Source organism: Caretta caretta, chromosome 2 (assembly GCF_965140235.1).
Source record: "Caretta caretta isolate rCarCar2 chromosome 2, rCarCar1.hap1, whole genome shotgun sequence".
Lineage (NCBI taxonomy): Eukaryota > Metazoa > Chordata > Testudines > Cheloniidae > Caretta > Caretta caretta.
The window spans coordinates 115709275-115733150 of record NC_134207.1 but is presented as its reverse complement, the minus strand read 5'-3'; the positions used below and the strand labels follow the sequence as shown (position 1 = coordinate 115733150).

Below are 23876 nucleotides of genomic sequence, written 5' to 3'. Positions count from 1 at the left end.
GCCGGCCCTGATTATTAGCCTGCATGGGGGTAGTCTATAAACTGATTAATTTAACAGGTCCTGCACTGGCGGAAGCTGTCTTTTTAAGGCAGAACAGCAATACACTGCACTCATTGACAGTTTCTTTCACAGTTAAAATTTACATTTACATTTCAAATCCATGGTCCAAGGGTGCACAGCCACATATGTTGAATGTGTAGCCTTCAGCAGAGCTGGCCAGCTATGGCAAAACCATCAACATTTGTTCAAGTTAGAATGGCTGTTCTATTTGACCATATTTGTGCCCCTTTTTATTCAGGGTCTGGATAAAGAGCAGTTTTCTTCATATGCATGGCTTTTCTTGATACCAGAATCCATATTCACATGCACACCAGGTATCCATTATTCATTATGTGTTGCCTACTAATTACGATTTCCAATCAGAAAGCCGAAAATATGACTTAGTGACTGACCTCAGACCTTAAATAGCCAGGACTTGAAGTGAACTATTCAGAAACAACCCACAGCTTGAAAAATTGAATATAAATACTACTTTGATTGTTAGCTCTTTGGAGCAGGAACTTTTTTTGTTCTGCGTTTGTACAGTGCCTAGCACAATGGAGTCCTAGTCCATGACTGGTGATCCTAGGCACTACCACATTACAAACAAAACATAAGAGTAATGATATCACTATTCAGTGAACAGTTCAGAACAATGAACACATTTGCAGAAATCAGCATCGATTCACAAACAGTAAAGAAGCCTATGTTTGTCAGATAATTTATTTCCAGCCAATGATTCAACCAGCTTTAGACATTAGACACAATGCTGAGCAACTGACACACAACAATCCTGCCATGCACAGCATGTTTAGGAAAGAAAATATGTGTGCCTTAGTCACAAAAGACAGAATAGAGCCTCAAGTGTTTGGTCTTCTTCCAAAATAATCCAAATGCCGCTTTTTTGGCAAATGGGGGTCAATGAAGCTAAAAACTCACAGAAGGATTTGAGCATTCATGTGTTTATATATACCCACTCATTCATTTATTATTCTAAAGCTATTTTACCCAAATCAAATTACATAGCTGACAAGCTGTATTGATAAGAAAGAATAAAAGTAAAATCTAAAATTAACTGACAGCACTACATGAAATAGTATATTATATATTTGGCACTTTTAGAGTGAGTGATGAGTGTTAGTTGGGGGGGAGGCAATTGCACCTTCCTAAATTGCACCTTAAAATATTACATAAATTACAAACATGATGGAATGTATTAAATATATAAGCCTGAAGGGGAAGGAGTGGATGTGTTTTACCTATCAAAGCAAAGAAAGCATATTTAAGAAGCGTTGCTTACTGTATGGACACTTTGGTCGAAACAAATTTCCACGTCAGAAAAGTTTCCGTCATGGCTGACTGGCAATGTCATTCCAGCCCACTGTTGTTCCTTCAGTTCGGACCACTTAAGTACACTACCCCCTAGACGACTGAGCAAAGAAACCTTGAGGGTGTAGTGGCCCTTGGGCACTTTGTCTTTAGCACCTCGTAGGCATCTTAATTGGATTTGAATGGGCTGAGGTGTTTTGGACCAGTCAACCTAAGGAGAAGACTATGTTATTGAATTAGGTAGAAAGCAGAGTTTAACCATACCATTAGAAAGAATGAATTCCTCAAAAAATGACCACCAAAAAGTAGACAACTCTTTTTGTTCAACCTGTAATTATCTATCCTTAGCAATGACAATAGAGAAAGACCTGGGCTGTGTAATTAGGGATGTCAAAAGGCAAGCGTGTGGATTGCATGGAAAATAAAAATAAAAATGTAACAGGTTTTTTTAAGCATGGTGTATTAATGAAGTGTGACACTAGAAATCATCAGTCTGCAATAAAAAGCAGAATTCACAAGAAATCAACACCTCTAAAAATACAGTATGCCTTTGAAGACATCCATGATAGGTGACATGATGATCAGGCTGCAGGCACACAGTGAGAAACATGGCAGCCAATGTTTTTTATATTAATTATAAGTCTTACCAAAGCTATTAGTGCTGTATAACACCCAGACTATCCTTTCATCTTCTTATAATATACTCTTAGAATAATAATCAAAGTGCAACATGTGTAGAATTTAATAATCACTCCCCACAGGCACCTTTATTTCAGGTCCAGACAAAAGGAAACATCTGCTGCTTGCTGTTGACAAGATGTTGTCTACGTTGCAGAATATTTAGTATGGAGTAATGTTTCACTGTATTTTTGAAAATCTCTTTCAATGCTTATTCTGGACATTCAGCGCACATAGCAGATGTTGGCATTGTGAAATGGATACAGGCATGACCCTTGGAAGTTTGATTTGAGTAAGGATGCAGACTCAGAATTCTATAAATGTATCCATTCCACTATGCCACCAAATATTTAGTTTTACCTGAATAAAGACTGCAGGGTCAGGCATATATTGGGGTGTTCTAGTTTGGCCTTAATATTGTTTTACGACAATGACACAATTTCTGTAATAATTAAAATGTATTACTCCAAATAACTTTATGTATTTTGGGGGAATCAATTTATTTCATTTTATGGGAAATCTATATTATGAGACTCTTTTTTATTTTAATTTAATATGACACCATGGTCCATGGCAGTGGTTCTCAACTAGGGGCCTGGGGCCCTCTAGGGGGCTCCAAGCAGGTTTCAGGGGGTCCACCAAGCAGGGCCAAAATTAGACTCACTGGGGTCCAGGGCCGAAAGCAGAAGCCCCACCGCCTGGGGCTGAAGCCCTCGGCCTCGCCATCCGGGGCTGAAGCCAAAGCCTGAGCAATATAGCTTTGTGGGGGGCCCTGTGGTGTGTGGCCCCAGGCAACTGCCCTGCTTGCTATCCCCTAACATTGGCCCTGGCTTTTGCATGCAGAAAAGCAGTTGTTGTGGCACAGGTGGGCATGGAGATTTTATTGCGGGGGAGGGGGAAGGGGGGCTCAGAACAAAAAGTGTTGAGAACCCCTGGTCCATGGCATATTTTAGAATTAAATGGCTGCCTTGACTACTAAGTCTAGTAGTATCCCAGTCTAAACCTACAGTAGCTAATAATCTCCTCTTTAATCCTGTTTTGGATTTATTTTGGAAGTGATAGCATATTTCCATATAGATAGAAAGCTTCTGGAATTAAATTAAGCAGTTAAATAAACAGCTGAAGTTGTTAAACTTCTTTTGTTTTTCGATACAAACCATACTTAACAACTAATCTGAATGACAATTATTTTCAGTTTAATTAGAAAATCTTAATTAACAATGAAGATTTAACCTTAATATTTTTGGTTTCTGAATAATATATATAAAAAAATTAACATCATGTGAATAAATAAGACAATCTTTTTTAAACCTCAAGGCAGGATTACTGATGCAGGCAGGCTTAGTTATTAAACACATTCTAAATTAAACGCCTCTATGAATTTTATACTGAAATATATTTTGATAGTTTTGCATGCCAAATGTGACATTTTGTATTTTAGATTCATCTTCTGTTGTAATTTTGAAAATGTCATACAAACAAAGATTTTGTCATTTACCAATGGAATTACTATGCATGGCCGGTTAGCCATCTCTTTTCTGGCTCTTCTGGTTGTTTCAAGTCAGCAAGCCATAAAAAATCTTTATCTCTCTGAAACACAGCAATTTGGAAGATAATCGAATAGTGACTGGGGGGCAGAAACGCCAGTCTGAGGAATTATACCACAATCTCTGTTGCATTTACAACCTCCCTCAAAGCGAGTGTCAATCGGGTAGGAAAAGGAGATAGAAGATTCATCACGTCTCAGGCCTGTCTCATTTGCATGGTGGCAGAGCTGCCTCATCTCCTACTGAAAGACTTTACTTGGCCAGCGCTGACAAACTGTTTTGAAGAACTCCAGCCATGCCCAAATGATTCATAGTTAATAGCTTTAGACATTCTATTTAAGCATATGGTTACTTCTGCTGGAAAGCATATTTTTAAACCTGCTAAATCCTATCCTCTAAAATTAAAACAAAAAAACATGCAAGAGACTCAATATAATTGATCTAGTCATTTCGCAATTTGCATCAGGAAAAAGAGCACTCATGGAGAACCTCACCTTCCAGCAAAGTCCTGCTGCTCCATTTGATTCATTATTCACTTCTGCGAGGTTACCAAACTTGGCTACAATTTCATGTTTGCGGGCATTCTGTGCTACTTTCCATGGCTGACTTTCTATTCTGCATCAGTTACAAAGAGGAAAGAAGAAATTGACAGCAACACATAAATGAAAAGTGCTTGCCTTTGGAACTACATCACAATTTGATGTTTTCTTCAAGTATATTACAAGCCTTGCAGGGGACCAAAATTAATAATAAATAAATAAGGAAGGGGGGGGTTCAATGCAGAGAAATGGGTAGGCTTTTAAAACTGGCGGCAGAAAGATGCATTCACATGTTTAATAGCACAACTAATATTTGTCAGGCTCCGACACAGGTTAACTTACAAGCATATGGAGTTTCACTCCCAAAATATGAGCAAAAATAATGGATCTGATAGTCACCAAACTTGTACCAAAGCTCAAGTTCTGCATTACCAATAATAAAATAGAATACCTCTATTCTTCTATTGTCACTTTAAGAGCCAGATCCTAAGCTGTGATAAATTGGAATAGCTATACAGAAATCAATGGAGTCATGCTGTTTTACACCAGCTAGGAATCTGGCCCTTTATGTTTGCGGCATACACACACACAAATTGAGATAGCTAAGCATTATCATTCCTTCTTTATGCTAACCTTTTGCAAAATGTAAGTAACACTTAAAAGTAATGGGCCAAGTCCCAACGTGAGTCTTTATTCAGTCCTCACATAGACCGACAACGGCTCTAGTTCACAATTTAAGAACATACATGCTTTGGAGCAGTGCAAAGCAGATCCACCCCAAAGGGAGCACTTTGAGGTATTCAGGGAGACAGAAGGCCTCCCGCAGCAATCTGATGACACGGGAGGAGTGCACACACTGCTACGCTACGCTGCCTCATGGGATACAATATATTTTTCCTCAGACAGGCAGCCAGCTTTGCTGGCCAGTGCATGAGGGTAGGATCAGCACAAAGTAATGAGGGAGCGATACCTGTCATTCTGGGCATGCAATTCTGCCCCACTCTTATGAGGTTTACACAGACGCGGGAGGCTTGTTAGTCCCTCCCCCTTCCCATGCCCCTGCATAAGGGCCAGGCTGTATCTGAACCTGAGTACAAACCTCAGAATTTGTTCTAAATCATTCAAGTGGCTGAATCACCTATGCAACATACAGTAGAACCTCGGAGCTATGAATACCACAGTTATGAACTGACCAGTCGACCCCACACCTCATTTAGAACTGGAAGTATGCAATCAGGCAGCAGCAGAGACACCCGCCCCCTCCCCCCCAAAAAAGGCAAATACAGGATGGTAGATACTGTGTTAAGTGTAAACTACTAAAAAAATAAAAGGAATGTTTAAAAGATTTGGCAAGGTAAGGAAACTGTTTCTGTGCTTGTTTAATTTAAATTAAGATGGTTACAAGCAGCATTTTTCTTCTGCATAGTAAAGTTTCAAAGCTGTTTTAAGTTAATGTTCAGCTGTTAACTTCTGAAAGAATAGCCATAACGTTTTGTTCAGAGTTACAAACATTTCAGAGTTACAAACAACTTCCATTCCTGAGGTGTTTGTAACTCTGAGGTTCCACTGTAATGGTAATGTTATTTTAATGCAATGGTCAGGGTACAACAAGAATCCCTATAAACAAACCTTCCCTTAGTTTTCTTGACTATTGACATTTTCTGACTTAATCCCAGGTCTCTCTCTGTGCAAGACTTAAACCTGAGGTCCTCATTCATTTTGATGAACTGTGTGCTGGATAATACAATACAACGACTCCATATACATAAAACTACACTCACCATTTCTTAAGAGGTCTGTTTTCAGAGATGATGCAACTGCAGCTAGGACTCTGGTCATGTGCACACAGACCAAGTACCTGTTGTCTCCTACAAACTTTTCCTTCCTGCAACATCTGCTCCTCCTTCCCAGTTCCACGCAGGTTAGTATAACAATTTCTATTTAGGCCTCTTTCTATACACAGTTTTGTACTGGCTGGAAACCAGTATAGTTACAGCAGTACAACCCTGAATGTGGACACAGTTAAATTGGCACAAAGGGGCTTATGGCAGTAGAACTTATTCCTGTAAATGTAGGGCAAATACTTAAATTGGTACAAAAACTGTGTGTAGACCATTAGCCCAATGGTTTCAGTGGGAGGTCTGCCTGAGTAAGGACTAATCCTGCAACCCTGATGCTGAGTAGTACTTTCTCAAATAAGCAGCCCCATTGAAGTTGATGGGAACAGGACAGTAGAAATAAAACTACACAATGTGAGGATTACAGAATCCAGCCCTATGCGCAGATTTCAGGATTTGACTCTGCAGTTTTATCCTTTAATGGCTGACAGGTCAACCTTAGCCTAATTTCCCCAAATGGGACAAAGGCAAGGTGGATCTTAAATTTCATTAGCTAATTGCAGCGACCAAAGCATCTGAGAAGGTCCTTCTTTGGGGAGAAAAGTTGTCTGTTTGGAACTTTGTACTTATTTAGTTGTTCATGATGGAAATTATTTCACTTAATTTGGTTAGAACTGCATTGACACAGGGGTTCATTAGGACACCCATTTGCTAGCAATTCAATTTAAAATTAAATACACTTTGTTGTGGATTTTATTACTTTTAAACTACTGTATCTAGTGCCTTTATTAGCTGCTAATACACAATTATGAAGGCAAACAGTTTTCATTACTGAACATCAAACATTTAAATAACCACATTTGATCTCTTTTCCGGCTGCAACATTTTTCCCCTTGTTCCTCTCACATAACTGGATATTATAGCCAAGTGAATAATTTACTCAGTGAATTGAGTCCTCTATTCTGCTTGTGGGCTGCCATTCCTAGACAACAATTTCCTCAATTTTTTTTTTTTTGTTAGTTCAATTTCCTCCATGAATTTTTGTGCGTTATTTGTTTAAAATATTATTGATAGCAAACAATTTTGCTGCAATTATTCTGTTCTATAATTGCATAAGAGTAACTCATAACCAGGAAGGAGGCTGTAAGAAGCCACTGGGGCTTTGAATCTGACAGGCAGAGGCAGCAACTAAGCAAGCTTAGGGAGATTTTAGAAAAAAAATTCAAGCTAGGTGCAGATCAATCTCTTGTCAATTTCACACAAAGCAGTTGTGTCTGTATGCTCAGTCCTAGTTGCAAAGGGTGGCTAAGATCATTGTCTGGCTCTGTTAACTGACACTATACCAGTAATCAGGCAAGCGTGTCAGGGAGCTCTGTGCCCCTTTTGTATCAGTTAGGCGCTATGAATATGACTGGTCTTTGCAGAAGCATGGTGAGGCCTGGAAGGCTCCTCATATCCTCTGCCATTTTGCACCTGCATAAGTACCAGTCTCAGTGTAACCCTAGGTAAAAAGTAGATTCAGTTGTAACCACCCATACAGTAACATCAATGTTATGCTCTTTGGACAGTAGGATTCTAAAGCTAGACTGAAATTCATTATTTCAATATTCTAGAGATTTCTTGGGGAGGGGGAGGGGAGAAGTGGAAGCAATCATGCCCAGTTCAGACAGGTTCAGATACCAAAGAGAAGTGGAGGAGTTTGAGGTGAACTTTAAATTCCAGAATAAAACTATGATACAGAATGGTCTTGTGACTAAACCATAGGATTGGAATCTGGGTACAATGGCCATCTCTTTCACAGAGTCTGTGTGATCTTTGCAGTATTCTTAAATCAAAAGCTTCAGAAGTGACCTCTGATGAGGAACGCCTCCATTTTTGCTGGCCACTGGAGACTCCCACATGCTGATTTTCAGAATTACCTCAGTTCCAGTTGACGTCAACATCAGCAGGTGCCTGGCATCCGTGAAAATCAGGCCCAGCATGCATAACTAAAATCTGGGGCACCCCAAATCAAAGGCCACTTTTGAATATACAAGCCTTAATTTATTTTTGCCTCAGTTTCCCCATTTGTAAACTAGAGATAATCCTACTTCCCTACTTGTGAAGGCCAACTCATTAGTTTCTGTAAAGCACAAGGAGAGCCTTGGATGGAAGGGGCTATAAAAGTGCAAAGTGTTGTTATGCCACATACCTCTGAAAAGGTTTATGGAATCTGGTGTGCAACATCTGTTTGTTGTGATGAAGAACTTCCTTTTGAACTTTTAAGTCCTACATGGAAGAAAGGGTTTAAAAAATTATCTTCTCAAAAGGACATGTGAGAAAAGCACATGGAAGTAAAAAGCTGAAGTTTCCAGAAGTTTGTTGGGATTTTTCAGTCAACTAGGAGATTCAGCCACACAACTCCCATGATTTCCAATGGGCGTTGTGTGGTTAAATACCTAATCAGTTTTGAAAAGCTCTACCTATGCATTTTATACCTGTATATAAAACACTGCACTAAACTCCTTATTTTTACTATGCCTAACTTACAGATATATATATATAATTTCCAACTCAGATCCTCATGTTTGTCACAGACCACTTTCCCCTGCTTTAAATCCACTTCAGGTCTTTAGGCCTCCCTGTATCAATGTAGCAGTGTTTAAATGTTCTCCAAGAGAGATTAGCATTTCTGTGTCTTGTTGCAATGTGTGGGAAGCTTATTTACATGAGCATTCATTTCTCCAAGCAGTTCTGCAACTCTCCAGAACTGAGGTGGAAGGCTTGGGGTCATTTTGCCCTTATACAACAGGCTGGAAAAGTCACTCTGGCATGAGAGCTGAATTGAGCTCTCAGTGCAAAAATTGAAAACAATACTGTTGCCAAAGGGTTTAATATTATAAGAGCAAAAATATTCTCCCTAGTCTGAAGCTTTAAGTTCTCTATTGCATATTCTCCGCATCTTTTTTACAAGTATCTTCTGCTGGTGTCCATGAAATGGATGGAAACTCTGTGTGCACCACTGCCAGTACACAAGGAGGCTATCCAATATACAGCAATGGCTACTCCACCAACCTACGGTAGGCTGAACAAGGCCTACTTCCCTCATCAAGCCCCTGAGCAGACAGCATCCTATGAAAAAATATATCAAAGATTCAGTGCTAATGGTCCTATTCAGAAAGTCTCTGTGAGTCTGTAATACATATTGTACATGATAAAAACAGGAAACTTGCTTTAAAATGAATTATTCGTCGCTGTTTATACATTTTTATCTTTCCTATTTGCAACCCCCCGAAGTCAGTTATGTAAATTTTAACCTACACTAATTACCTCAGGTGCATGCAAGCCAAAGGAAGGTAGAAACAGTAGAAAACAAACATTTCCATCAGCATAAACCAATTTACTGTACGATTTTTTTTTAAGTTTTCAAAAACAGAGCTGCTCAGATGATGTTATCTAAATGGGGAATAATCATTGTAATATCTCATGAATCAGAGATTTACTGGAACACTTTCAAGTACTTTTTCCTCAGTAGCATAGTACTATCACATATATAACTAAAAAACTCATTTCTCATTGTGACTGCAGCATGGCCTAGGCTATAAAAATTGTCCACTGTTGACAAGGGTTGTCAGCAAGGGGTGTGGCTGCAGTGGTGCACATGTGGTTTAGCTACGAGTGTAGACAAAGACAAACTATGTCCAGCATTGTTTCAGAAAACGAGGTTAATCTTTATAGTGTACATGAGGCATACAACACCAGTGGTGTATTGTTGGAGCACAGCATGACTCAGTCACAGGACTCCTTAGAAGACCTGGACAAATAACTGGTTGTTTTTTTTTTTTGTTTTTTTTTTTTGATACACGGCAATTTTAAAAAAAAACAACTGTTTCAGGTTGAACAAACTGTTTTGACTGAAATAAACCTTTTTTTTTTAAACTTTTAACATTTTAAACATTTTTAAAAGTAAAATTAAAGGCTATTTCTCAACAAAACCTCATTCTGAACCAAAAGAGATTGAACAACTTTTTTTCAGAATTTTTTCTTGTTTCTTTTCAAAATAAACAGTTTGGTAAAACTGCCACAAATTCACAACATCTTTCAGTGTTTCTGAATCCAAATTTATTGCTGAAAAAAGTTTTGGTAAAAACACTTTTTCCAGCTCTTCTCCTTAGTCTCCATCTCTGGTACTGACTCTTTCCATGGCCTTGGCCAAGTCACTTAATACCTGATGATGAAATAGTAATACCTTTTCGGGCTACCTTAAGGAATAATCAGACAAAGGGCCCTTACACTGATTGCAGAGTGATTAGGATGGAGACTGGTATTTGTAATGAACTTTCAACATGAGCTAGTGCGACAGAACCACAATGGTAAACATTGTTATTATAACAGAAACAAACATGGACTTAGCACACTACTATTAACGGAGGTGGCTGAAATTTTTTCACAAAATCCTTTCAACAAAATGCGTCTTGCACTCCTTCAAAATGTTCTGTTTTTTCAAGGAAACGAAACAAAACAATGTTTTCCCTTGTGTTTGATCAAAAAACTGAAATAAAAATCAAATTCAATGATTTTTTTCAAATCATTTGAAAATGTTCAGGAAAAACAATGCCCATACCATTTCTGACCTGTCCCATGATTCATATAACAACACATCTCTGTTAATGCAATTTCCCCATTGTGTTTCAAGACATTTAGTCTTGTTTAATAGGAGCCCCGGCATATCATGAAATATGACCACATGGGAGACTTCTGGTGGAAAGTAACTATATGGGCCCACCACGCATAACCTTCCCCCACACATGTGTGGGGCATGAATAGCAGCCATGGGAGCTATATGAGACTTGAGTCTGCAGTAGCAGCCACCACGGCTGCTCCACAGCCTGCAGGGTGCAGGGAAAGGATCCTACACACAGAGTGTCTGATCCTACCTTGCTCTGCATCTTGTGTCCTCAAGTACATTAGTGCACCATCAGTACAAAGTGGGTGTAAGATATTACCAAATCAGAATGGTGGCATATTACATGCCCTTTACACTGGCATAAATGACTACACAAGGTACAGGGTAAAGGAGAATCAGGCCTACTGACTGCCACAGACTAGTCCATTGCATAGGCCAGAACAAAAATAAAGGGCCAGCTTTAGATGAAACAGAAAAGGTGGTGCAAGGTAAAGTAAACCCTCCCTGTTTTATTTTACACCTACTTGTTGGTTGCTCTCCCTGATACATCCTCCCTCTTTCCCCTCTCACCACCGAAGTCACTTCAACTTACAGTTCATTATATCGGTTTTTGTCATCTTATTGCTGTGCATCTTCAACCACCACTTACATCTCAGCTGAATTTCAGCCAGTGCCTAGTTGGTGCCAGTTCTGCTTTTGCATAATACTTGTCTATCAAAGGGCTCACTGAGCAGAAGTGGCGGTGCGCCTGAATTCCATGCCAGTTTGAAAATTGAGCTGAAACTACATCTTTTCCTGTGTTGTGACTTGCAGTGAGCTTCGCTCTGTGGTATCTGCAGGGCAGCTTGGTAAATTTGCTTCAAAACCAAAATAGATTATAATATGCCTTGACCTCGCTGCAAAAATGTGCCACAGTTGCACAGTAAAATCTGTGCCCAAATTATATTTTTTAGCATCAAAGGAAAAGACTTTCTTTTTACAGAGACTACTAAATGGATTTGCTGTAGTTGAGCATAAAATTACACACTTGGTCAGTTTAGCCATTTTTAATAGCAAGCAAAAAATTAAAAATGTGTTAAATGCACTCTGTTTTAAAATTTGTGTTGCAGAACATGAAGCAAGATTTACTTTAGTCATGCTACAGTTTTATTATTCTGTGTAACAGAAACACATTTAATGACAAAGTTATAGGCTGATCATTTTTAGTAGATTTGTGAAGCTTAGCATTATCTTCAGTAAGCGACCTTTGGCAATGAATAATTAGCTGCTCATTAAACCCTGTAAGGCTGCATCCCAGAGTTGGGCACCTCAAAAATGCCTATATGACAAATTACATTCAAGGCATTGTTTTGAACTATTATAGCAAATGAAGCTGGCCACACGGTACATAAGCTGAATGAGGATCTGAACTTCCCCAAAGTTCAGGAATGTTTGGATCCAGGGTTTTTACTCAAGGCCATTACATGAATAAATTATAGACTGGGTCATCTTGGTTTACTACTCAGTCAAGATCAGGGACAATAAGTCTTGAGGAGTCTTCATCATCAGGAGCTTAATCACATTGACTCTTAAGTCACTGGCTCTCTCAAAAGTAAAGATTTTTTTCCCTTAGCCTCCAAATACAAGAACCTACTTTGTCAATTTTGTCCTGCTGTAAGTACAGAAAATACCTGTGGCTTCATCAGAGCCTTTAGAATCCTCCTCAAACACTCCTTGTTCCATACGATCTTCCTCTGGAGACATAGCTTAGGGATTCATAAACAAAGACAGCTATCTTGACATTCTTTGTATCAAAACCTCCAAAGCACCTGTGTGTCTGAAGAGTATTCATGCCAACTGTGTCAGAACTTAGCTGTGACACTCTGAGTACATCTCCCAGACTTGAAGAAGAGCTCTGTCTAAGCTCAAAAGCTTGCCTCTGTCACAACAGAAGTTGGTCCAATAAAAGATATTACCTCACCCAGCTTGTCTCTCAGAACTTTTGACAAATTAATAGTAGAGAGCTTAAAACTCAGAGGTCTGAAACTGTGCTCAGCACTGATGACCAGATTGCAAGTACAGAAAACCCTAGTGATGCATCTCTCAATAACTGGAAGCCACCAGCTAGCAAGTGGCCTCAATTACATTTTAGCTTGTGTAATTTTTCTTGGTTTAGCAATGAAACAGGGATGTTTGTCCACTCAGTAATAAAGAAAGATCTTGTTCACAATTTATCTGGGGCTAGTTCCTCAGCTGGCATGAATTGGTACAGTGCTACCATGTCAACTGAAGGCAATGGAGCTACACCACTCTGGGATGTGACCCAAAACATTTACGGATAAACTCCATTTTATTTGGTTACCCGATGTGCAACAGATTGCAAAGTTTTACAGTCTTCTCCTGTATAACACAGGCCATAGAACTTCCCCAAAATAATTCTTAGATCATATCTTTCAGGAAAACATCCAACCTTGATTTTAAAATTGTTGGGGATGGATTGATCACAACCATTAGTAAGTTGTTACAAGAGTTAATTAGTGTCACTGTGAAAAATTGTATACCTTGTTTCCAATCTGAATTTGTCTAGCTTCAACTTTGTGCTAGTGGATAATGTTACACCTTTCTCTGCTAAGTTGAAGAATCCGCTATTAAATGTTTATTCCCCATGTAGGTACTTACAAACTGTGATCAAGTCATCACTTAACCTTCTCTTTGTTAAACTAAATAGATTGAGCTCTTTGAGTGTCTCACTATAAGAGTGTGTTTTCTAGTCCTTTAATCCTTGTTGTGGCTCTTCTCCTAGTCCTCTCTAATCCTCACAATACTCCCATAAGATTGGTATACTATTTTTGTGTCTTTTACACAGATGAGAAAATTGAGGCACAGAACCCAGGTTTAGTGACTTAGCCTAAAGTCACATAAAAAGTAATGGGCAGAGCTGAGATTAGAACTGGACTCCTGACTCCCAGATCCATGCTTCAGCTACAATAAAACACTTCATCTATGGTACGCACACCATTGTCATCTAACAGCACTGTTCCTTTATCCAACCATTTCCTCTTATATCGACCTTCACATCTTCTTCTGTTTCAAGTATACAGACGTGCACTTGAACACTCTATAACTAAAGGACATTAAATTAAAATTAATGTATAAAAATTACTGTAAAAATAATGAAATTCTGTATACAAGCACTTATAAAATATGTCAATATTTAGTTGTCTGCCTTCATGTCATATAATTGAATGGGAATCTTTTTCCTTTGACTATTTCTCTTCAGTTCCTGCCTGTGCTTTATCAACTTATATCCTATCCCAGAGGTGGGCAAACTACGGCTAGCAGGACCATCCTGCCCGGCCTCTGATCTCCTGGCCCAGGAGGCTAGCCCCCGGCCCCTCCCCTGCTGTCCCCCTTCCCCGCAGCCTCAGCATGCCACATGGGCAGTGCTCTGGGTGGCAGGACTGCACGCTCATGCAGGGCAGCGTGGCAGCGTGTCTGGCTTCAGACATGCTGCTCTGAGCGGCATGGTAAGGGGGCCAGGGCCGGGGGGTTGGATAAGGGGCAGAGGGTCCCGGGGGCAGTCAGTGGACAGGGATCATTGGGCAGTTGGATGGGGTGGAGGTTCGGCGAGGGGGGGGTGGAGAGGGTATCCGGGGATGGGGAAACAGAGGGCGGTTGGATAGGGCAGAGGTTCTTTGGCGGGGACAGGGGATGGGAATGGGGTGGGGAGGGTTGGATAGGAGGTAGTGTCCCGAGGGGTGGTTGGGGCGGAGGTCCCGGGAGGGGGCAGTCAGGGCACAACGAGCAGGGGGAGTTGGATGGGTCAGGAGTTCTGAGGGGGGCAGTCTGGGAGTAGGAAGTGGGAGGGGGCAGATGGGGGCGGGGGCCAGGCTGTTTGGGGAGGCACAGCCTTCCCTACCCGGCCCTCCATACAGTTTCGCACCCCGATGTGGTCCTTGGGCCAAAAAATTTGTCCACCTCTTCCTTAGGATATAGAGTAACCCCTTTAATAAATCCTCCCCTAAGAGATGTGTCTGCCCAAACCATGTGCTCCTCTGCACCTGTTGGCTTTCCCCCAACATTTAGTTTAAAAACTCCTCTACAACCCTTTTAATTTTACATGCCGGCAATCTGGTTCCATTTTGGTTAAGGTGGAGCCCATCCTTCGTGTATAGATTCCTCCTTTCCCAAAAGGTTCCCCACTTCCTAATGAACCTAAATTCCTACACCATGTCTTAACTACACATTGAGACTGTGCCTATTTAACCGGTCTTGTGCATGGAACTGGAAGCATTTCTGGGAATGCTACCAATGAGTTCCTGGTCTTTAATCTCTTACATAGCAACCTAAATTTGACCTCCAGGACCTGTCCCCTACCTTTCCCTATGTCACTGGTATGTACATATACCATGCCCACTGGCTTGTACCCAGCACTGCACGTAAGTCCATCTAGATGTCTCAAGAGGTCCACAATCTTCGCACCTGACAGGCAATTCACTATGCAGTTCTCCCAGTCATCACAAATTCAATTATCTAGATTTCTAATAATCAAATCCTCCATTACTATTGTCTGTTTGTTCCTAATAACCCGGGTTCCCTCCTCTGGAGGGGTATCCACAGTGCAAGAAGATACCACAACATTATTTGGAAGGAGGTTCCCAACAATGGGATCGTTTCCCTCCACTGCAGCTTGATGTTCTCTTTCTCCAAGACCTTCCTCCTCCTCAACAGCACAGAGGCTGTCAGGCTGGGGGCACTGCTTTCCTGTGGTTTTGAAAGTCTCCTCTATGTACCTCTCTGTCTCCCTTAGCTCTTCTAGTTCAGCCACTCTGGTCTCAAGAGCCCGTACTCCATCTCTGAGGGCCACGAGTTGCTTCCATTGAATGCTCAAAGATGCCACCTTGCCCAAATGCTGCTTCCCAAGGTGTATAATTCCAAGCTTCCTGCCATGCGGCTGACAGTCTGGCATCCCTGAGTCAAGTCAGGATTCTGTGGGTTTCTAGGCTCCAGCTGTATGCAGCAGTGTATTAAGGCCTACGCCTAGGGCAGCAAATTTGCAGGGGCGGCAACTTTATAATACAAGCCAGAGGCTGCTTCCCATGGTGCTGGTTCACGCCCTCTGCCCCCGGCCCCACCCCAACTCCACCCCTTCCCCACCCTCATTCCCCGCCCCCTCCCTGTCCCTATTGGTCCCCTTCCCCAAATCCCCACCCCAGCCCCGCCTCCTCTCCTGAGCACGCCGAATTTCCTCCCGTCCCCCCCACTTCCTTCGCGAAACTGTTTTGCGCACAAGCACTGGCAGGGAGCGGGAGAAGCAGGACCCGGCAGCGCACTCAGGGGATGGGGGCAAAGGCGGAGCAGAGGTGAGCTGGGGGAGGTGGGGCAGCAATTATTTCTGGGCCTCAGGGAGGCAAAATCATTAATCCTCCACTGGCTGTATGTCAGATCAAGAAATGAGATTCCATGAGTGGTCATGTAAGACTGTGTTCATTGTAACAATTTTTACATTTTTGTGCATCAAAGTGTGCCAGGAATCATCATCATATCGGCTCTGTCTGTTTTAACAGGTGGTCAGTGTTTTATGAAGTCACTTAAAAGTCAGCAGGACTTGACAATCACTAATTCTCTTTGATTAATCTTTTCAATTGCTTCTCTCTATTGAACCATGAAAATAGACTTCCTTTAGTTTAAGATAATGAGGCAGAGAGTTGACCAGTCAGATTTCTTTAAGCAGCAGCAAATGCAGTATCATCATTTTCAGTAGCTGTAGGATCCATTGTCCCAGCTCAGCAGAATATCAAGCATTGCTTTCATTATTTAATTGCCTTCTGATCTTGGTTTTAAAAAAAGGTGCACTCTTACGTCTTACGTGTTTTTGAATACTATATGGTCTAGGGGCATACTCTATGCATAGTGAGAACACAAAGACAGTTCCCTTTTAGTGGAAAATAAAAGAATATTTTTCCCTTCATTGAGTGACCTCCATTCAAATATTTACTTGCCTTTAACTCATGCAAACACATGCAAGGAATTAAAAGTACAACGGTGGAGGAGGTGTTATATAGAAACTCCAGGTGCCTAAGCACCACAGTGATGGTCACCTTCTAAATATAAATAATTTTTAAAAACCCACATTTTTATAATTTTACTTATGTTCCAATCCCCTTTTTTTAAGGAAGGGGGAGTTCTCTGAGGTCAGGATTTTGTTAAAGTTTGATACACAAAGTACTATTATTTGTCAGGCATTACTGACTCCATGTTAAGTAGAGAAACTTCATACTACTCCTGATGTCAACATGATCAACATTTCCAAACTGAAAAAAGAAAGGTAAAAGCAAAGCGTTTACCGGTTCCTGATGTGACACACAGCTGGAGGAAGAAAAAAAAATCCTGCTACTACTTGATGCTCTTTGAGCTAGACCTCTTTCAAGATAGACTAGAGCAAAGCACTCCTACAAACTGGTAGTGCATGTCAGCAGCGTGCACATGGATAGTTAGATGGCAACAGGCTAGTGCCCCAGCTTGCTGAGGTCTAATTGTTCATGTAGACAAGCTCTTGGTCTCTCTGTGCATCAGTTTCCTATCTGTAAAATGGAGATAATAGCACTGTTCTACTTCACAGGAGTGTCATGAGGATAAATACATTAGAAAATTGTGAGGCACTCAGATACTATGCTAAAGGGGGGCTGTAATGGGGGCCACATTTCACCAGGCACCCCCTTGTGGACGGAGGTGTTTCCACAGGGCCCTCCCTCTGCTCCTTCCTTTGGGGGCCTTTGGGAGCAGCATATAGTCGCTCTCAGGGCTACCACCAGCCCTCCCCTGAAACTGGGTTAGTAGCCCAAAGTAATTCAAAACAGTCCTCAGTGTCCCAAACACAAGATACATCATAGTAGCCACCTAGTTCATACCCATCTCCAATTATTCTACCATCCACAAAGAACTTATTCCACTTGGCAGACCCCTATCCTTCTGGCTCAGATTTCCTTCTTCTGTTTGGATTCCCCCCAAGCCCTTGCAGCTTCCTTTTGTATTTGTATTATACCTGATTTCTCTCAGGTGGGGCTCATCTTGTAATCAGGCCTGGGTTAGCCCCAGGCTCTCCAGCCCACAACCAAGCCACCCTGTTGCAGAGCCATATAAGTATTTTAGATTGATCAATAAAATCTTTAATTTTAGATACAAGGTAAAAGGGACACTGCCAGCTGATGTATTTTTGACCTGGAGAAGAACATGAAGAAATGGAAAAGGATCCACTTGAATGTCACAGGCACTTGAAATTTTGACTAATTTCAAAAATTGACAGCCAAGTTGCGTACAAAATATGTCATACATTTCAGATTTTGTCAGGTTTGGGAATGAAGCAAGTATCCAATCCTGAAAAGTACTTAAGGACATACATGTGTAACGCGCTATTCTCTGGAGTGGTCAAAGGACTATCATGCACTATGTGATTGTACAATGCCTAACACAATGGGGTCTTGACTGGTTAGGGCCTGAAGATGCTACCACAATTTATATGACATAATAATGAACCCATCGAAGTGAATGGGACTGGAGATAAACAAACTTTACATCATGCTTTTCGCATCAGTCCTGCAAAGCACCCAAAACAAATCTTTTAACCAATATGGGGTGAAATTCTGGCCCCACCGAAGTCAGTGGGAGTGTTGCCATTGACTTCAATGGAACTAAGATGTACTTGTGTTTTATTGGAAAACCAAAACCGAGTTTAACTCATATTTTGTTTTTCTTCATTAAACCCTGCCTCCATGACAAGACAGGGAGCTAGACTAGTGGTTAGAGCAAAGGAGTTTTCATTCATGGCTTCCATTGAATCATTTTTGATACTCACTCTAGAATCAGATGAGATAATACTTTCTTCCTTCACAGAGGCATTCAGGAGCTTTGTTAACTAAATTTTGAAGAGTATTTTGAGATTCACGGTTGACAGGCACTATAGAAATGCAAAAGAGTTCACTTCCTACTGTTAGAAATCAACCCTTTGACATTAAAAAAGCAAAATCCATATCATGCCTTCAGATACATTTGTGTGTCGCCTAGTGAAGTCACGTATTTGAAGGGAGAATGTGGTTTCAGGACCAATCCTGGGAGGTGTTCAACACACCACACAGGATCTGATCTAGAGGCAGTGGCAAAGATGCAGATAAAAGGTGTGAGTAAATAGTGTTGATCCAATGCTAAGGATATTGACCAAAGCACTTTATTACGGAATAACAAGTTGAAGTAAATTGAGGGGAGTGGGTGCTGCAGACTGGTGGATTAGCAAGAACATTTGTCAAACATATATCATGAGCAATTGAACAGCTGGCAATAAGAAATACTATTTTCCTAGAACCTTCATAAAGCTTTTCTATCGGTGGCTTCCCTTGCTGTCAATTTCTTCACCACGCACATCTTATGCAACCTTGAATAAGCCACTACTACTGTGTGGCAGTAGGAGTCCGTGAAAATCCTAGAAATGGCCCTATTTACATCATTTACATTCATGCCTATGCAATTATGCCGTGTCAAAGCTTCACTCTGCTTTGAATTGTGACCAATCTTGCCCCTGCTCACCAGTGCTCGGTTCAACATAGGCATACAGCTTTTCACACGTTATCAAGCCACGCGTATTCCTCACAAAGGTGCTGAGCCAACCCTAAGTGCCAGCACCTTGGATTTCCTCTCTGCAATTCTCTCTATACTGCTCAGCAACCTGCAGGATTAAGCTCCACATGTTTAGGGTCGGCCTTTCATTGTCATGCTGCAGATGTCTTTCTGTAGCTTTACATGCACCTTGTCTGGGTTGTACTTGCTAGGCCATGATCCCAATGCAGTCCTACTGAGAAGATTTTCTCCTAGTACAGTTTATTTTTCCTCGTAAAAAGCAAACATTATTAGAACTCTTGTAAAGTCACTAGGGCTATATATAGGGCCACAGGAAACAATTTTTCTCAGTCCAAATTAAACATTCTCAGGTAGGTTTATTAACAATGTATCAGCATCTCCATAATGCTACCTTCAAAGGACACTGGCAGGCTTCACTACAGTATGTTTTGCCTTCCTAGAGACACTATTAACCCTTGTGTTTACAAAGTAGTGCATGGAGTAACTGTGCGACTTAAAGTTCCAGAGCTAAAACCAAACAAGATCTTTTTGAAAAGGTGGGGGTGCAACTCCAATTTTTATTTTCTTAACTATCGTGATATTATGCAATGAATCATTTCTTAAAGCAAAAACCGCCAACAGCTGTGAAGCTAAGAATAGGCAAATAAACACAATGAACATAAAGAATATATAGCTTGTTACAGTGACCGCCAGCAAAGCTCCTGTGGAAATCAGATGGCTCATCACACAGAATTTTTGGCAGCATAAAAGAAAACAGTATCAAAGCTGGACGAGCACAAGTGCATGGGACCGGATTGGAATGACCATTGGCCATTATCTTTGAAAACTCATAGCGATCGGGGGAGGTCCTGGACAACTGGAAAAAGGCTAATGTAGTGCCCGTCTTTAAAAAAGGGAAGGAGGAGGATCTGGGAAACTACAGGCCGGTCAGCCTCACCTCAGTCCCTGGAAAAATCATGGAGCAGGTCCTCAAGGAATCAATTCTGAAACACTTAGAGGAGAGGAAAGTGATCAGGAACAGTCAGCATGGATTCACCAAGGGCAAGTCATGCCTGACTAATCTAATTGCCTTCTATGATGAGATAACTGGCTCTGTGGATGAGAGGAAAGCAGTGGACGTGTTATTCCTTGACTTTAGCAAAGGTTTTGAAACAGTCTCCCACAGTATTCTTGCCAGCAAGTTAAAGAAGTATGGGCTGGGTGAATGGACTATAAGGTGGATAGAAAGCTGGCTAGATCGTCGCTCAAAGGGTAGCGATCAATGGCTCCATGTCTAGTTGGCAGCCGGTATCAAGTGGAGTGCCCCAAGGGTCGGTCCTGGGGCCGGTTTTGTTCAATATCTTCATCAATGATCTGGAGGACGGTGTGGACTGCACCCTCAGCAAGTTTGCAGATGACACTAAACTGGGAGGAGAGGTAGATATGCTGGAGGGTAGGGATAGGTTACAGAGGGACCTAGACAAATTAGAGGATTGGGCCAAAAGAAATCTGATGAGGTTCAACACAGACAAGTGCAGAGTCCTGCACCTAGGATAGAAGAATCCCATGCTTTGCTACAGACTAGGGACCGTGTGGCTAGGCAGCAGTTCTGCAGAAAAGGACCTAGGGGTTATAGTGGACGAGAAGCTGGATATGAGTCAACAGTGTGCCCTTGTTGCCAAGAAGGCTAACAGCATTTTGGGCTGTATAAGTAGGGGCATTGACAGCAAATCAAGGGATGTGATCGTTCCCCTCTATTCGACATTGCTGAGGCCTCATCTGGAGTACTGTGTCCAGTTTTGGGCCTCACACTACAAGAAGGATGTGGAAAAATTGGAAAGCATCCAGCAGAGGGCAACAAAAATGATTAGGGGACTGGAACACATGATTTATGAGGAGAGGCTGCAGGAACTGGGATTGTTTAGTCTGCAGAAGAGAAGAATGAGGGGGGATTTTGTAGCTGCTTTCAACTACCTGAAAGGGGGTTCCAAAGAGGATGGATCTAGACTGTTCTCAGTGGTAGGTGATGACAGAACAAGGAGTAATGGTCTCAAGTTGCAGTGGGGGAGGTTTAGGTTGGATATTAGGAAAAACCTTTTCACTAGGAGGGTGGTGAAGCACTGGAATGTGTTACCTAGGGAGGTGGTTGAATCTCCTTCCTTAGAGGTTTTTAAGGTCAGGCTTGACAAAACCCTGGCTGGGATGATTTAAATGATGATTGGGGATTGGTCCTGCTTTGAGCAGGGGGTTGGAGTAGATGACCTCCTGAGGTCCTTTCCAACCCGGATATTCTATGATTCTATGAACTCTGCTCTATTTCTGAACCTTGTGTGTAAGACTAATCTCATGTATTAACATTGTAAACCATTGCTTTGTATGGCAGATATAGTTTTAACCCTTGGGCTGCCACATTTTTGTTCTCATTTTTGTCAATTCAAAGGAATGTGTGGGAGATGTCTAGTAAGCTCATTTGCTCAGCCTGGGGGTTAATTACTCAGTTTTGGTCAACATTTGAAAATATTATGTTACCTCCAAAGGCAAAAATTGATAGAAGTTTTGTTCAGGCTCACTTATGTCATTATGTGTAGATTAAATTAATTTATCATAAATTACACGGGCTAACACAGATCTATTGGTCTCTACACCTGCAAAAGGAAATGGATTTTTTTGTTTGTTTTTTTACAGAGAGAAGTAAATACCAAACATTTTTCCTCTGTTTTGTAAATTTGCTGCAGTAATACTGTTAGAAGAGACTGACAAGAGAAAAAAAGAGCTTCTCCAAAACAATAAATATCGACCTAGTGGATTATCAAAAGTTGTACTTGTTGTGTACAATGGTGGTGTTTCTGAAGAAGTTCGGCACAAATTGAAAATACAAGTGCCTTGAAGTAACCTAAGCACTGCCCCTGATGGCTTGTCTACACAGACACACTCAGGCAAATTAATCCGAATTAACTAAAGGTGTGAATTTAAAGTTGATTAGTTACACCATATTAAAACCCTGTGTGGATGCTCTTATTCAGAATTAAAATGGCCATAGGGCTTGTTTACATGGAGCAGTAATGAGCTCCGTGGGGGTCTGCTTTCCAAAGCACACTAACATGTTGCACATTAATTGGTCCACATAGACCCTGCTGGCATGAACTAAAAGTTCCCTAGTGCACATTAATGTGGTATTGTACTGTGTTAACAGCACTACACTAAAGAGCACGAGGGAAGTTCTAGGTCACATCAGCAAGGTCTACATGGGCCAATTAATGCACAATATGTTAGTGCACTTTAGAAATCACACCTCTCTACACCGCATTACTGGTCCACATAAACAAGCCTTTAATCTGGTTAATTTGAATTAAGGACACTTTAATTCTGAATAAAAAGATCCACACAAAGGTTTAATGTGGTTTAACTAATCTACTCTGAAAGTTAATTCCGATTAACTTTAGTGAGTGTTCTCATGTAGACAAGCCATAAGTAGGACATATTTATATACTAAGGAATGTGAAAAGATAATCCATTAAAGGAAAAAGTGGACAGTCACATGCTTACCCAAATGTCTGAAAACTAGTGTGACACAACAACTACCGGAGTCTTGACAGTTGACAGTGTAATTTCCAAAACTACCTTATATCTTTGACTGGCAGGGACTAAGCCGTCATGGACATGGCACTGATGGTTCCAGGGAAAGGAAAGGCACAGATATCACAGATCTCCAATATTTATGGTGGCTAGCCACAGAGCAGTAGGAATTTTGCAGTGACCCTATTGTTAATCTATTTAGATGTAGAGTTAATCTCTGTTCTGAATTGTTACAGCTGATGATGCATCAGAGTGGGATGGGGTTACAAAATAGGAAACATGGAGTGATAGAATTAAGAGAGGTGTACAATCTACTTCATCTGTGAAGTACTTCATCTGTGGAATCAGGACTTTATCTATGGAATGGAACAGAATACCTTGAGTCCCTATTTAAAGGTAGGTAACAAATCAATTCAGTCTGCCATAAAAATACTAAAAACCCAGTTAAATAATTATCTCTTTCCACTGGTGCCTATTAAGAGCTAATAAACTGATAGCTTGTACAGCATGTGGATTCAAATGTTCCCTTGTCAGTTAAGAAGCTTTTATCCATAATTCCAAATCAGATTTATAGGCTATTTCCCTGATCAAATCAGATAATATAAAAGTAATTTGATTCCAAACAAAAAATCTTTATCAAGCTGAAGTTAAGGCTGGGAGCAGTAAAAGTCTAGCAATACCATAGGGTGGTCTTTTTTAAAAAAAACAAAACAAAACATAGTTCTAATACGGGACTGAAAGAGGCATTCTCCTCCTTCCTGTAGCTCCTTGAGCAAAGTCCCTGTCTCTCACATTCTCCCTGGGATCCACAGAAAAAGGCCTCTTCTCCTTAGATGTATACAGAAGATGTCCACATGGGTAAAAACATTAGCACCATAGTAAGCCCTAGGAGTTTTATCAGGTGTCATCCCAATCCACACCACCTGCAAGCATTTGGAAGCTTGTGGGGGTCCCCCCAGCTTCCATTGTGCAAATGTTAAATGATTTATGGGTTCCTACAAACCTTCAACCACCTTTGGAAGCTTGTTTGTCCCTAGAAAGCTACAATTGCTGAATGCTAAAATGAGCCTAATTA

General features: G+C 41.0%; 1 protein-coding gene across 1 annotated transcript in view; it reads right to left on the bottom strand.

Annotated features, from left to right (window-relative positions):
• Positions 1-1321: 1321 nt before the first annotated feature.
• Positions 1322-23876, bottom strand: part of LOC125631046 (orofacial cleft 1 candidate gene 1 protein homolog) — a gene marked incomplete at its 5' end in the record, with an annotated part of 50570 nt that continues 28015 nt past the window's right edge. Inside the window, 3 exons of the mRNA XM_048837228.1 lie at positions 1322-1579; positions 4088-4208; positions 8162-8238. Of these exons, the coding sequence (XP_048693185.1) occupies positions 1322-1579; positions 4088-4208; positions 8162-8238 (456 nt within the window). The remainder of the gene's footprint in view (positions 1580-4087; positions 4209-8161; positions 8239-23876) is intronic.